The 13,780-nt window shown below is 44.7% G+C and overlaps 1 protein-coding gene across 1 annotated transcript; it reads left to right on the plus strand.

The window, feature by feature from the left end:
• The first annotated feature begins 6 nt into the window (after positions 1 to 6).
• Positions 7 to 11,444, plus strand: COQ5 (coenzyme Q5, methyltransferase). The gene is made up of 7 exons (XM_066603639.1): positions 7 to 202; positions 2,521 to 2,670; positions 5,130 to 5,354; positions 6,572 to 6,678; positions 7,895 to 7,983; positions 9,541 to 9,652; positions 11,227 to 11,444. Exons 1-7 carry the CDS (start codon positions 49 to 51, stop codon positions 11,326 to 11,328), a joined length of 939 nt encoding a protein of 312 aa, XP_066459736.1. The 5' UTR covers positions 7 to 48; the 3' UTR covers positions 11,329 to 11,444.
• The last annotated feature ends 2,336 nt before the right edge of the window (positions 11,445 to 13,780 follow it).

Raw genomic sequence — 13,780 nt, forward strand, 5'->3', positions numbered from 1 at the left:
GGCCTGTTAGTCGGTAGCGGACTGGCGGCGCACCGCGTAGAGGTCACTATGGGGGCTCCTCTGTGTAGTGTGAGCCGGCTGTGCCGAGCTTCATGGAGGGCTGTGCGGCCTGGCTGTCAGCGCCTCCACCAGACACAACCCACCGGGAAGGAGACGCACTTCGGCTTCCAGACAGTGTCAGAGGAGGAGAAGGGGGAGAGAGGTAACCAGCGGCGTCATGGCGGGCGGCATGTACCGGCATAGGTCTATTCATATAGTACATAGGTGAATAAACAGTAAATGTAAGCAGTGCAAAGAGGTAATACATATTACATACACTGAATAGCCATCGGAGACCCCCATCTAGTCACCGTACATGGTGGTCTAGATGTTGGAATCATCCAGCAGGAATATCGGCCCCTGCGGACAGGAAGCTTCTTGTAGTTACTGCACATTAAATGGAGATCCTGAGATGTTCTGAGCAGCTGACCGGAGGGGTCATCAGTTCATGCTGCTTGTGCCAAATTGTGACCTCTATCAGCGTGGGGCGACCTCCGGTCGGAGGCTCTGTTGCCGATCCGGCACAAAATACTGGAAGATGTAGCATGCAGCGCTTTTTTTTTTCTAGTAATATGCCGGGCAGCTGAGCGGAAACTGAATGGACCCCATTATAGTCAACGGGGGTCTGTTAGGCGCTGTTCAGTTATGTCATAAGACGTTCAGCCAGGAAAATTCGTGTTCGCCGCTCAGGACCCCGGCCGATGAAATGATTGGGTGCCCGCGGTCAGCACTGCAATACACATGGATGGAAGTAGAAGCCTGTGTTGGTGATGCTTGTAATTGCAGGCAAAGCTTTCATTGATTTTTAATAAGAACTGCGCCTGCAATTACAAGTGCCAGCCACCGCACAGGGGTCGGAGCTAACTGCTTCTATTCAATACCCATGCATGTTGTGCGCTGACACTTGGTGCACGATCCGTTGATTGGCCAAGGTCCTGTGTGGTGGACACAAGCAGCATAAACGATGGGCGATGGGCTGATTGCTCAGTGTAAATAGAAGCTGTTCAGTACTGAACGGCCGCTATGTTAAAGGGGTTGTCCCGCGAAAGCAAGTGGGGGTATACACTTCTGTATGGCCATATTAATGCACTTTGTAATGTACATCGTGCATTAATTATGAGCCATACAGAAGTTATTCCATTACCTGCTCCGTTGGTAGCGTCCTCGTCTCTATGGTGCCGTCTAATTTCAGCGTCTAATCGCCCGATTAGACGCGCTTGCGCAGTCCGGTCTTCTCCCTGGTGAATGGGGCCGCTCGTGCCGGAGAGCTGGTCCTCGTAGCTCCGCCCCGTCACGTGCCGATTCCAGCCAATCAGGAGGCTGGAATCGGCAATGGACCGCACAGAGCCCACGGTGCATCGTGGGTGAAGATCCCGGCGGCCATCTTGCTGAGGTAAGGAAGAAGTCGCCGCAGCGCGGGGATTCGGGGTAAGTACTAAACGTTTGGTTTTTTTTACACATGCATTAGGTTTGTTTCGCGCTGAACAGGGGGCCTATTGAAAAAAAAAAAACCCGTTTCGGCGCGGGACAACCCCTTTAAGTCAATGGAGAGGGGTGGGGGAGCGTGAGGAGAGAAATCTCCTGCACCTGCCCGCCCCCTGCTGGCTGCTCTGTGAGTGAACCAGTGATACTAGCCCCCGTGCAAGAGAACACACAGGGAAGAGTGTCGGGCATCCTTTGCCCGACATTCGTTCCGTCCAAATTGGCCTTAACAAAAATACATGGTGTGATAGCAAGCTTTCGAACCTATGCAGGGTTCTTCCTCAGGATTAGGGCTTATTCTGACGACCGTATATCGGCTGGGTTTTCACACCTGCCCGATATAGTGTCCCTCTCTGCAGGGAGAGGAGGCTGGAAGAGCCGGGAGCAGTGCACTGAGCTCTCGCCCCCTCTCCACCCCCTGCCACTATTTGCAATTGGAGGGGCAGGGGCGCAGCTAAGTTCCAGAATTGAGCTTCGCCCCTGCCCCGCCCCCTCCCATTGCAAATAGGGACGAGGGAAGGGAGCTCAGTGCACTGCTCCCGGCTCTTCCAGCCTCCTCCCCCTGCAGAGAGGGACGCCATATATCAGCCGGGCATGAAAACCCGGCCGACATACGGTCGTCTGAAGCCGCCCTTAAAGTGAGCTGCAGTACCAGGTTCCGCCACTACACAATTCTAAGGCACAGGGTTCATTGATGGCATACGTCCCCCGAGCACTTGGTTTTCTTTGTTCTGCTCTGTACAATGAAGGGCGATGTCCCAACTTTGGCCCCCTTCTCTGAGGACCTTGAGCAAAACTAGTGCAAGGGAAAAATGAAGCAGTTACCACTAGAAACCAATCACATTCCAACTTTTTCAGAAACTCATTGGAAACCTCATAAACCGTCTTAGTTTTCTCCTTTTGTTCAGGCTTTGTATAATAAAAGTATTGTGGTTTAGTCCATTTATTCCCCCAGCGCTGCTGCTGATAACCTGATATTATCTGACTTTGTCTTTTCAGTGTATCAAGTGTTTGAAAATGTTGCTAAAAACTATGATCTCATGAATGACTCGATGAGCCTGGGAATTCATCGGCTGTGGAAGGACTGGCTGGTACGTTACATGAACCCCACGCCGGGCACTCAGTTACTAGATGTAGCAGGGGGAACAGGTAATGGATTCATATTCTTGTGTAGTCCACTTTTCTTGCAGGGGTTTCCCCCCCTAACACGTGTATATCCTTCACTGCAGCTTTGTTTTGGTCTTCTGAGAACCCATCATGTCCCTTCTTGTTCCAGCCAACGGGCTCCTTACCGATCAGTAGAAGCACTGGCATCTATGCCAATGCTACTCCCACCCCTCCCCTGGACTCAGCAAGGCTTTTATACACATGCACATACAGGGGGGAACTGCACACACACGGTAATGGAGCAGGACAGACGCCGCAGCTGCTCCAGACCATGCATGCCTATAGCTGACAACATGGCCATAGCTTCTGCACTTTCATCAGGCAACGACTGCTAGGTCACTAGTGACGTGGCATGCATTGCCCTAGCCAGAAGTATAATTCCCAGCATGTTCTCAACACTGGCGGAAAGCGTGAAAATGTACTTGGGGAGGTGGTGTGCTGGGTGACCGCATGTGACATTTCCATCACTGTGAGAAATGGGGTAAGAAGATGCATTGCCAAATTGTTGGATGTGCTGGATAAGGTATATCGGACTTCAGTGTTTTATAATGGGACAACCCCTTTAACCCCTTCAGTGGCAGGTTTATTATTACCATGTCATGCCTCACTGGGCAGGTTTGTTAAATGAATCAACAATGCAATTGACACATTTTTTTTAGTTATTTATGGGTCAAAAATGTCACTTTTTTATTAGCAATTTAAATTCTATAATTTTTTTCTGAACTTGGGAGTGTAATGTTTTTAAAAATATTTAGTACAGTTTTGGAGATATGATGCTACAGCCGCCGGCCCCATTGAAAGCAATGGGATGTAGGCAACCCCAACAGTGATTTTTGGGGAAGGGCTTTAAATATAAGCCCTTCCCTAAAAAATCATCCCTAGCTTGTGTAGAAAAAATACATATACTCACCTCTCTGCCACTGTCAGGGTCCGGCGGGTCTTGCCGCTTGGCATCCTGGCTCTGTACTGAAGATCTTTCAACCGCCGGCTGAAATGATGTGTCTGATTGGTTGAGCGCCCAGCCAGTCACAGGCAGCGCTCGGCCATTCATTGAATTCAATGAATCAGACACAGCGCTTTCAGCAGGCGGGGATTTTAAATGATGATTTTCGGGGGAGGTCTTGTATTTCAGTGTCACAGTGTTCAGCGATGAGGGGACTCCCCGCGGGGGTGAAGGAATCCACTGCTGTCACAGCAGTGGTAGCGGATAACGATCATTGCCCAGTGATTTCAATGGGGCCCGAGCCTCTCGTGTGTGGCACGGCATGCATCAGAGACCAATTAAAATTTTTTCTCCCGGATGCATGCCTGATGACAGAGTCAGGCAAGGGGTTAAAAGCCTGGAAGATTTCAGATGACAGCTCAGTGCTCTGCACATTTCAGCACTAGAGCTGTCCACGGAAATCTTCTGGGGTTTAACTGCATGGTCAGTGCAACAAGCCCCGGAGATTTTTCGGGTGTGCCACTAAAGGGGTTAATAGTGCATATGGAGACAAACAATAAAATGGGTTACAAATGGCTGTCAGTTGTTGCTCTGACCACTGCACAAGTTCATAGGTAACAGCCTGAACTTTCACACAGGCTTAAAAAAAATAGTTAACAAGAAACCAAAAAACTCTCTAGTGGATAATTAGTTAGGACTTCTGCAGACAAACGATTTTGCGCAATTACCTCACTGGACGGAATGGACCTTGTTACCGGGGTTTTTTCTTGTACACTATACTCTATGGAGGATGGACACAAGCGGGAACTATTCTGCTTATATCCCGTTTAATATAACTGCACATGTGTAATTGTAGAGTAAAGCTACATTTCAAATAAGTAAGAAACCGATGTCTAAGGGCTCGTTCACACTACTGTTACTGATTTCAGTTCTGTTGGCACACACAGATGTACCTACAGCTAATAGTGACTGTTTACTGTGTTTTAGCTACTGAAATTCTATCTCACTGCAGTTCTTTCATGATGATGACATGTTTGTGTGTGCTGCAGACAGTTAGAGAGCAGAATTTGCAGTCCTCTGTGCAGTTTATGACTTCAAGCTACTCCCGATTGAAAATCAGATATACAGCCTACAGGGGGAAACTTGTAAAGTTAATGCAGAATACAAATCATATAATGGCCAGAAATGGTGATATTCCTTATATACACACAAGGCAGTTTATTTTGCTAATTTTTTCTGAAAGTCCGATACTTTATCTACGGCCAGGACATTATTTCTTTAATGTCGATAAAAACGTTTCTCTCGGCCTCCTAATAGTAACTTTTCAGACTACAGAGCCATTATCATCTATAGTAATTTACTGTACTCCATGTTTGCATGCGCTCGGTTCCTTAGTAGTTCTAGGTGGGGAGCTGCCTCTGTTACTTGTTTTTTGTATTTCTTTATGCTTCCACTAAAAAAAAATGTGCCTTTTGTTGACAAGGTTTTATACTTACAGGAGATGTTGCTTTTCGCTTTATTAACTATGTCCAAGCACAGAGGGAAAAGATACGTCGTAATAAACTGGATCATCAACAAAATCTGTCGTGGTCGGACATCTCAATGTCTTATAGCCAAGAACAGAAGGGCTCATTGATGGGTTCAAAGGCTGTGATCTGTGATATAAACAAGGAGATGCTGAAGGTCGGGAGGGAGAAGTCTTTACAGCTTGGTTATTCGGAAGGTAATTATAAAGCAAGTGATCAATTTGTGCTAATTTGTCCTGCTGAAGTATGCTCCTTCATTTTGTGCTGTTTAACCCCTTAACATCCTGCAGCTGCGGGGTATGTATGAAGGGGGATTGCGGGTGGATCCCGCTCCATACAACGTCTGCGCCCGCTGTTTCTTACAGCTGGGACGCACCTGCAACAGCTACGATAATCCATGCCACTTATCGGAGCCGTTAACCGCTTAATTGCAGCTGTCAATTCTGACAGCGGCATTTTAAATGCCACAACCAATGTCTTGGGGTATGCTTATCAAGATGATCAGAATGCCGCAAGACATCGCGGAGGACAGGGGTGAGTACTCTTAGCTCTCCTCACGGATCTGAAACTTTAACTTTTTAAAAAACTTTCTATTTACTTTAATGCGATCGCCGTTATCCATTGGATAACGGTGATCGCATGACCGCGGGTCGCTCACCGCGCCCCCCTTTACGACAGCTCCAGGTTTTCGGCTATCTCCGGTAGCCAACAGCATGGAGCTGTCACGTCCACAGCCCACGTTGTTTTAATCCCCCGAGTGAGCGTATTTTTACAGTCCTGGGGATTAAAGCCCACCGTAAAAAGTTAGTAAGGGGATTAAAGCTGAAGAGACCTTTAAGAGTTGCTTTGCAGATGTCTTTTTTGCATCACAATGCTACATTATTTGCAGTGTTTTTGGAGCAAAAACCGTTGTGGTCAGTTGTTGGTTATAGGTTAATGGGTAATATGAAAAGTACAACAGACAGAATTTTTTTTTTTGTTTTTTTGGGCCCATGCTATTTTTGTTGTTTGTTTTTTTTCCAAATCTGGCATACTCTTCAGTTAGTGGGTTTTTTTTGTCTTGTGTTTTCCAATAGAATTTTGTTTAAAAAAAAAAAAATCTAAAAAATATTTGTGTACTACGAAAAAAAGCACCAGCGCAGAATCACAGCAAATTCTTGGCATTTTTTACAAGCCAGAGAAAAAATGCCAGGAAATCTGCCTGAAGGAAGCCTGCGGCTGGTATCACATATGTAGACTTTGATGCTTTTTGTTTTTTTTGAGCCAAACTTGGGAGTGGACACAAAAGACAGAAGTACCAAGTTCTCTGCTTTTCATATCTAACACCACTGATCATACAACTATTGCATATGCCATTTAAAAAATATTAATTGAAAGGTATTTTGTTGAAAACCCTATATTTTGTATTGCTAAGGGCTTTCCTGGGTGGCTGGAGATGCTGAGGAATTGCCCTTCGCTGATGAAAAATTTGACATTTATACCATTGCCTTTGGAATTCGAAATGTAACCCATTTAGAGAAAGTGAGTACTAAAAGAAATAATGACTACTCTATAATCTGTTTGCTTGTCTTTTCTCTCATTATTCTGCTGCCTATAAAAAAATACAATCCTACTTCTCTCATAAGGGGTTTCGTGACTTTTTATTGTAGATCATTTTATACAACCATTCTATCTACTGCTGCAGAATTTAAGTGTTTATAAAGGAGGTAAAGGAGTTTCCAGTACTTCAAAAAAATTCATCAGGCTTAAAATTGTGCGAAATAAAAAGATAATCTACACACTGACCTGCTTCAGAGGCTCCCATCCAGCGCTGGAGCCCAGTACCTGGAAGAAGCTCGCTGTCACCGGTCCTGCACTGCACACGTGACCACTCAGCCAATCACTGGCTTCAGCACTGATTCTTCCATGGCCTTTAAAAACCTGTGATTGGCTTAGCAGCCTTTTGCACAATGTACAGCATGTGACCGCCTATTGGCTGCTTCTGGGTTCTAAATGGTGGTCGGCACCAGGGCTCCAGCGCTGGATGGGGAGCCCTTGAAGTAGGTAAGTCTGCATATTTTCTTTTTTTTTTTTTTTAATCCCCAGAAAACCCTTTTAAATTACATTATATTTTTTCCTGTTTCCTTTTATTGGATTTTTCAAAAGTTAAATAAATTCTGGATAAAACTGCAGTATGAACAATATACAAACCATAACATATAATGATAGCATATATCAATGACTATTATGTCATACGTTATAATAAGTATACTTGTGAAGCTGCTTTACAAGAACACTGGGCAAAACTGATTCTGTTTTAAGCTGGCCTTGCACAAGATAACTACGATTAGTTGCTTGATAGCGTGAAAGTAAGCAACACTTTATTTCCTTGTAAACATGGCCACCAACCGCTGACGAGCCAGAATTTGTTCACTAGTTCAATAGTCACCGGTTGATTAAAGGGGTTGTGCGAGTCATGAAAGGCCATCTCATTAGGTCTCCTGTGATACATTTCCTGGTTCCCTGCTTCGCCCCCACCACCGGCCCCAGTTTCCCTGCTGACATCTTTACAGGCTGCAGTCAGCCTCCCTGCAGCCAATGGCATCGCTCGGCGATCATCCCTATAAACGAATGGACTGCAGCAGCGGGTTGTGATTGTATCACTATACTGCAAAGCATTTACAATTTGAAGTTTCAATGTTAAAAATATGCAATGTCCAACCCTATGTATATAATTTACACTGGTCTATTTCTGAAGGCTCTTGAAGAAGCCTACCGTGTCTTGAAACCAGGAGGAAGATTTTTGTGTCTGGAATTCAGCCAAGTCAACAATCCAGTACTAGCCCGGTAACTAATATGTTCTTATTATTAACCCTTTCCAATCCACTGTCTGACATCTAAAGACATTCTGATTGAAGGCTGTACAGCTTCAATGTCAGAAGACGTCCGTCAGGGTATTCTTACTGTAGATTACTGGCCGCTCTGTTGTCGGGGGCTTCTCCAGCATGTCCCATACTGCAGTACTGGCTGTAGCCAGCAGACGGCACCATAGTATAATAGCAGAAAGAGAAAACCCGTTAGGAAACCCTGAATCCAAAATTGGATTGCAAAGGGTTAATATGGTGGTTGTTATTGCTACAAACACAAATTACCTATCTTTGATGCTAGACATATTTCATATCTTCAAAAAATTAGGGTATGTGCCACAGTCAAATTCAATGCAGATATTTACATGTGGATTTCGCCTCTAAATTGGCAGTAGAAACCCACAGCCGAGCTGCACAGTTCGCTACAGATCCAAACGCTGGTTTAGCCTTCTGAATGGGCAGAATCGGCATACAGACTTTCAAACGCAATTTCGTTTTAAGAAGTGACGTTTGTTATTTTGAACAATTCGTTGTAGTATCACAACGTGACATCCATGGTGACAAACTCAGCTCTGCTACATATACATGCACCTTTGATGAACTTGCTGTTTGGGATAAATATGATTCTGTTCTGTGGTGGAGAATCTTTCGTCATGCCACATGGTGGTGCTGAGCGCCGTTGCCATTCTTGATTTTCTCCTGCAAACAAGCCATCACTCACAAAAGTTATCCTGGAGGCACACACAGATACAGCGTACTCCAATCCAGGGCACATGCCACCTACTATAAATGCTCAGCATTTTCATGCCACCACCTACAGACTGACAGTGAATGTGGCTACTGCCACAAGCTTACAAACGCCCTGCGGTCCCTCTCCAGACCAATCATCAGTGACAGCATTTGATTTCTTTCTCTGAGGATTTCAAGTATTTGTCAATGTTCTACTTACATGATTGAAGCTATTTCCCCAATAACCAGCCCATAGTCATAGACAGCTGGCAGCATGCGGGAGGGTAGAAGCTGCTCATATGGTAGTGTAGGGGTTGTAGGATTATCTGACGAGGTGGGTTTTCAGGTTCCTGCTGAACGTTTCAAAGATGGGGGGGGGGGGGGGGGGTAACCTGATTAATGTAGTGCGTTGCAGACTATGGGGATAAACAAATGGTGAGCGCAGAAGAGAAGGATTGTAGGTAACGTGTGGGGAGGCATCTAGTTAGGGTAAATGGAGCTAAACTAAATGGACAGACGTGCTGTTTCTGGACAATCTTCTAACCTTTTTTTTTCTAGTTCTGGATAAAGGGAACCTGAGAAATCAGTTAAATCGGATTCCGAGTCTCATGGTCCAGTAGGCGGTCCTATCCTATGTTGTCATACACAGCTCTCAATCACTTATAGGCCCACCTACTAGACCACTAAGCATGCACTGGATAGCTGAAAATGGCTAAATTGGTTGAGATCCTATGTAGCAGAATATACATGTGGGACCTAACGATGCATGGAAATAATCTGATTCAATGTATTCTCTTTTTCCTGGCAGCCTCTATGACTTATATAGTTTCCAGGTTATTCCGGTGCTTGGGGAAGTCATTGCCGGTGACTGGAAGTCTTACCAATATCTAGTGGAGAGTATTCGACGGTTTCCTCCTCAGGTATCGTATAAAATATGACATTCCATGCAACTCATGTATTCAATGTTACTGTCTTTACCTGGTAGCAGATATAATTGTATTAAAAAAAATTCTAATACGGGCCATTTGGCCCATGCAAACCCTTTACTCCCCAGACTACACTCTTGGCAATATCAATCCCCTAGATTACCAGTTATAGGCTGGTTTCACACGGGCGTATGCACAAAAATGCATGTATTTGTGCCATGAATGTCACACTTTTGCGCATTTTGCTGTACTTTTTTGCACTGACAGGGACATTTCACATGGGCGCGGGACACACCCATGCTGTGATTTAAAACGCTATGTAGTCTAATTAGTTCCAGATGTGTTCTTTTTCCTGTGGAATTGTGCAGCATAATGTGCAATTACGCAGGTTTTGGGTGTGCATTTGCGCACTTTCTATAGACCTCTATGGGGCCTTAGAATAGAGTATTATGCGTTTTGTTTTTTTTATGAGCGCGCCAAGATGAAATTGAGAATGAACCCATTGAAATCCATTGGTTCTGTTCTTTGTGTGCACAAATACATCCATGGAAAGCTTCCCTTAAAGAGAGCCTTTTCACCTACACACCCTCTCAAAAAAAATAAATAAAATGGGGTCATATGTATGACCCCACTTCAGAAAGTGGGGTTCATATTTGTACGTCTCGCAACGCACAAATCTTGCCTGATTTTCTCGGCTGCGTAAAAACGGCCTTAGAATGTCTTCGTATATATAACTGATTTGCTGTGAATTTTCCACAGCAAATCCGTACCAGCCTTCACCCTTTCAATTGAGTTCATTGAGGGGTAAAATCTGCTGTGGATTGTGACAGATTTTTTTTTTTTTTTTTTTTAGCAGCAGCTAATCTGCTACGTGTGAACGCGCCTGACACTTTTTCTTGATGCCATTCATTATCCTGGCTTAAATCTGGGTGAAAAGTATTAAACAAATACTAGTGTGAATGAGACCTCAGTTCACACGTGGCAGCTTTGTTGCAGAAATTTCTGTGACTGATGGTCTGTTCTGTACGCGTGTAAATGGATACTTCTGTAGTATGATGATGTCTCTAATCCCGGTCAGATGAATTAGAAAGTTGCCAAAATTTCTGCAACCAATCTGCTGCTTGTAATAATACTCCTAAAGGGCCTTTCTCAACATAGCAACTTATCACCAATCTACAGAATAGGTACAAACTGTCTGATCGCTCGGGGTGCTATCCGTGACCCCCACAATCAAAATAAAGGGGGTCCTAAACCCCCACACTCCCATTTGCATGAAGCTGTGGTCACGAGTGTGAAGTACTTCTCCACTCATCTCTCTGGGACTACCGGTGTTAACTGACTACAGCCATCAGCTGTCTCCGGTAGTCCCATAGAGATGATTGGAGTTGCAGTATGCATGTGTGACCACCTCCCCATTCATTCACTGGGATTCCAGTGATCAAACACTTATCACCTATCCACAGGTTGCTATGGTAGGACTACCCCTTCAAGGAGATATTAAGATGATAAATCAGAAGCGGTAATATATGAATAATTCATGGAACTATATTTATATTTTTTCATTATAGGAGGAGTTTAAAGAAATGATTGAAGATGCCGGCTTTTTCAAGGTTACCTATCACAACTTGACATCTGGCGTAGTGGCCGTCCACTCGGGTTTTAAGTTATGATGCTATTAAGATACAGATACTATAAAAACTACACGGAACTACAGACTATCATGTGAAATATCAGGCAGTTTCTGACAAAATGTAAATATTCTTTCTATTAAACAGTTTGCTTTAAACTTGTTCATTATGTGTTAAAGGGGGAAAAAACAGGTGAGCGGTCAGAGGTTTTATGGTTGCTCATTGTGTTGATAAACATGATGCGTATTTTGAATGCCATATCTTCTAACATATGTTCATGTTTATTTTACGAGTGTGAATATGCTGTGCATCCATGCGCGTAAAAAGACTGCCAATAGGCAGAAAACTGCAAGGCGACAGCGTATTCTGGCCTGTGAATACACATATGCCCGTGTTGAATGCACCCATATGTGAGGAAGGGTATTACTACAGCATGTGTCCACTGAAAAGCATTGCCATTCAGCTTGTGTTCATGTAAGGTTTTAATAAAGAACCGGTCAAGAAACAATGTCAAACAACAAGAAAACAGAAGCATTGGCATTTCAAGACCACGGAACTTGCCTTGCTATTTCTAGTTCAAAATATGGTAGAATGAAGATTCAGCATGTTTTCTTTCACCAGTATTCACACTATTTCGGTTTTCACCGAGTATTTCGGTTTTTACGTGGCCCCAATGGGATTCAATACACTAGGTGTGGCACCTGTCAACGGGTCGACGAACTGCGCAGCTGATTCTGCCGTTGCGATCATAGCACAAAATTCACACATCCCAGGATCAACAGCCATGATTGTAACAGTCAAATTGATCTGAAAACTGTCATTGTTGCCCGTAGCAACCAATCACAGCCGAGCTCTCTTTTTACCACAGTAACTTCAACAATGAAAACGGTGCTGAGATTGGTTGCTAGATCGGTTCCGTTGCTAAGGGCAACAAGAACAGTTTTGCGAAGTCACAGCAGACCTCTTGTTTTACCACAGACACATGCTGTAGTAATACCGGGAGGAAGTACAGTTGAGCTGGCGTCCAGGTAACTTGGTGCGGCTGTTGATAAATGTGTTCCGGCTGTATTTCAGAGGTAGCATCACCACTAGCGCACCAGCTACACTCCTTAACATTGAAAATGCAACACCAGGAAGGAAAAGTTGTGGGATTATGGAAACTACAGGATCAATAGATATGTTAATAATATGCAAATGATGAAACAGTGCCTAATAAAAGACAAGTGTGGAGACGCTGCAGCCTAGCATGTTTAGGCCACGCAAGCTGCTCATAGAGTGACACTTTTGAGAAATGGCCTTACCATTAGTTCCACGATCAAATCAGCATAATGCAGAACTGTTGGGGTGCCTTCACACGCTTTTTGAGCGATTAGTGAGTGAAACCGCAGAATTGTGAAACCCATGCTTTTCAGTGGTTTCATTCATATCTGCAGTGTTTTCAATCATGCGTTGTTGCAAGATTTGTAAATCGCAGCATATCCTATCTTTCTGCATTTTTTTTTTTTTTTTTAATTCACCCATGTTTCCATCCTGTCTTCCTTGGGACAGGAAGAAGAGTTCTTTTAAAAGGCCACCACTGGACTCCAGTGTCTTCCTCTCCCAAACAGACACAGGAGGGAGTTCTCCGTGCTGTGGATCGAGGCTGCAGAGCGCTACTCAGCAGGGCGCGGGGGAGGGAGTCTCGCGGCTCTATCCGGACGCCTGGCACCAGCAGAGGGGAAGGAGCGGCAGCTGCTCTGCGCTCCTATTACCCGACGTCTAGCGGTAGCTGGTGTGTACCGGCGCTGCGTTGTGCGTGATGACTTCAGACGCAGCGTTGGCGCTTAAAGGCGCCAAAATAAAAATTTGCAGATCCTCCTCCATGTTTCTCAGGCTTCTTTCCTACAAATCGGATGCCATGGACAGCGCTGAGGGAGAAAAGGGGATTATGCCAACTGAGGAAGCATTAAAAACTAAACAGGAAAAAGAGGATAAAAAGGTGTGCGTAATGCGCCAAAAAAATTGGACGATAACGCTAGGAGCCGTTTGCTCAGATAGCACGGCAAAAATTGTGAAAGATGATTAGCAAACTTATTTCAAGGCATTCAATGGGAGATGGTCCGAGAGGAAGTGCAGGTTCTAAAGGAACAATCCTTTGACTCCCAGCCAGGGCCGTCCAGGAATAGAGCCCGCAGTAGAGATTACGCGATCTCTTCACCTGAACACTCTGAGATGGAAGATTCAGACGATTCATTTGAAGTGCCAGGTCCTGCGCCAGAGGGAGAGAAAATGTATTACTTTTCTAATCTGGACCTGGAAGAATTAATATCCGCGGTACGGAATACCATAGAAGTAATGGAGATACCACAGGTCAAATCCGTGCAAGACGAAATGTTCAGGGGTCTCAGAACCCCTCGCAAAAAGAGTTTTCCTGTCAATGCCGGAGTGATAACCAAGGTCTCTCAGTTCTGTCGATAACTGGCACATCGCCGAACAAGAGGCGTCACACGATCCT

Source organism: Eleutherodactylus coqui, chromosome 5 (genome assembly GCF_035609145.1).
Source record: "Eleutherodactylus coqui strain aEleCoq1 chromosome 5, aEleCoq1.hap1, whole genome shotgun sequence".
Classification (NCBI taxonomy): Eukaryota; Metazoa; Chordata; class Amphibia; order Anura; family Eleutherodactylidae; genus Eleutherodactylus; species Eleutherodactylus coqui.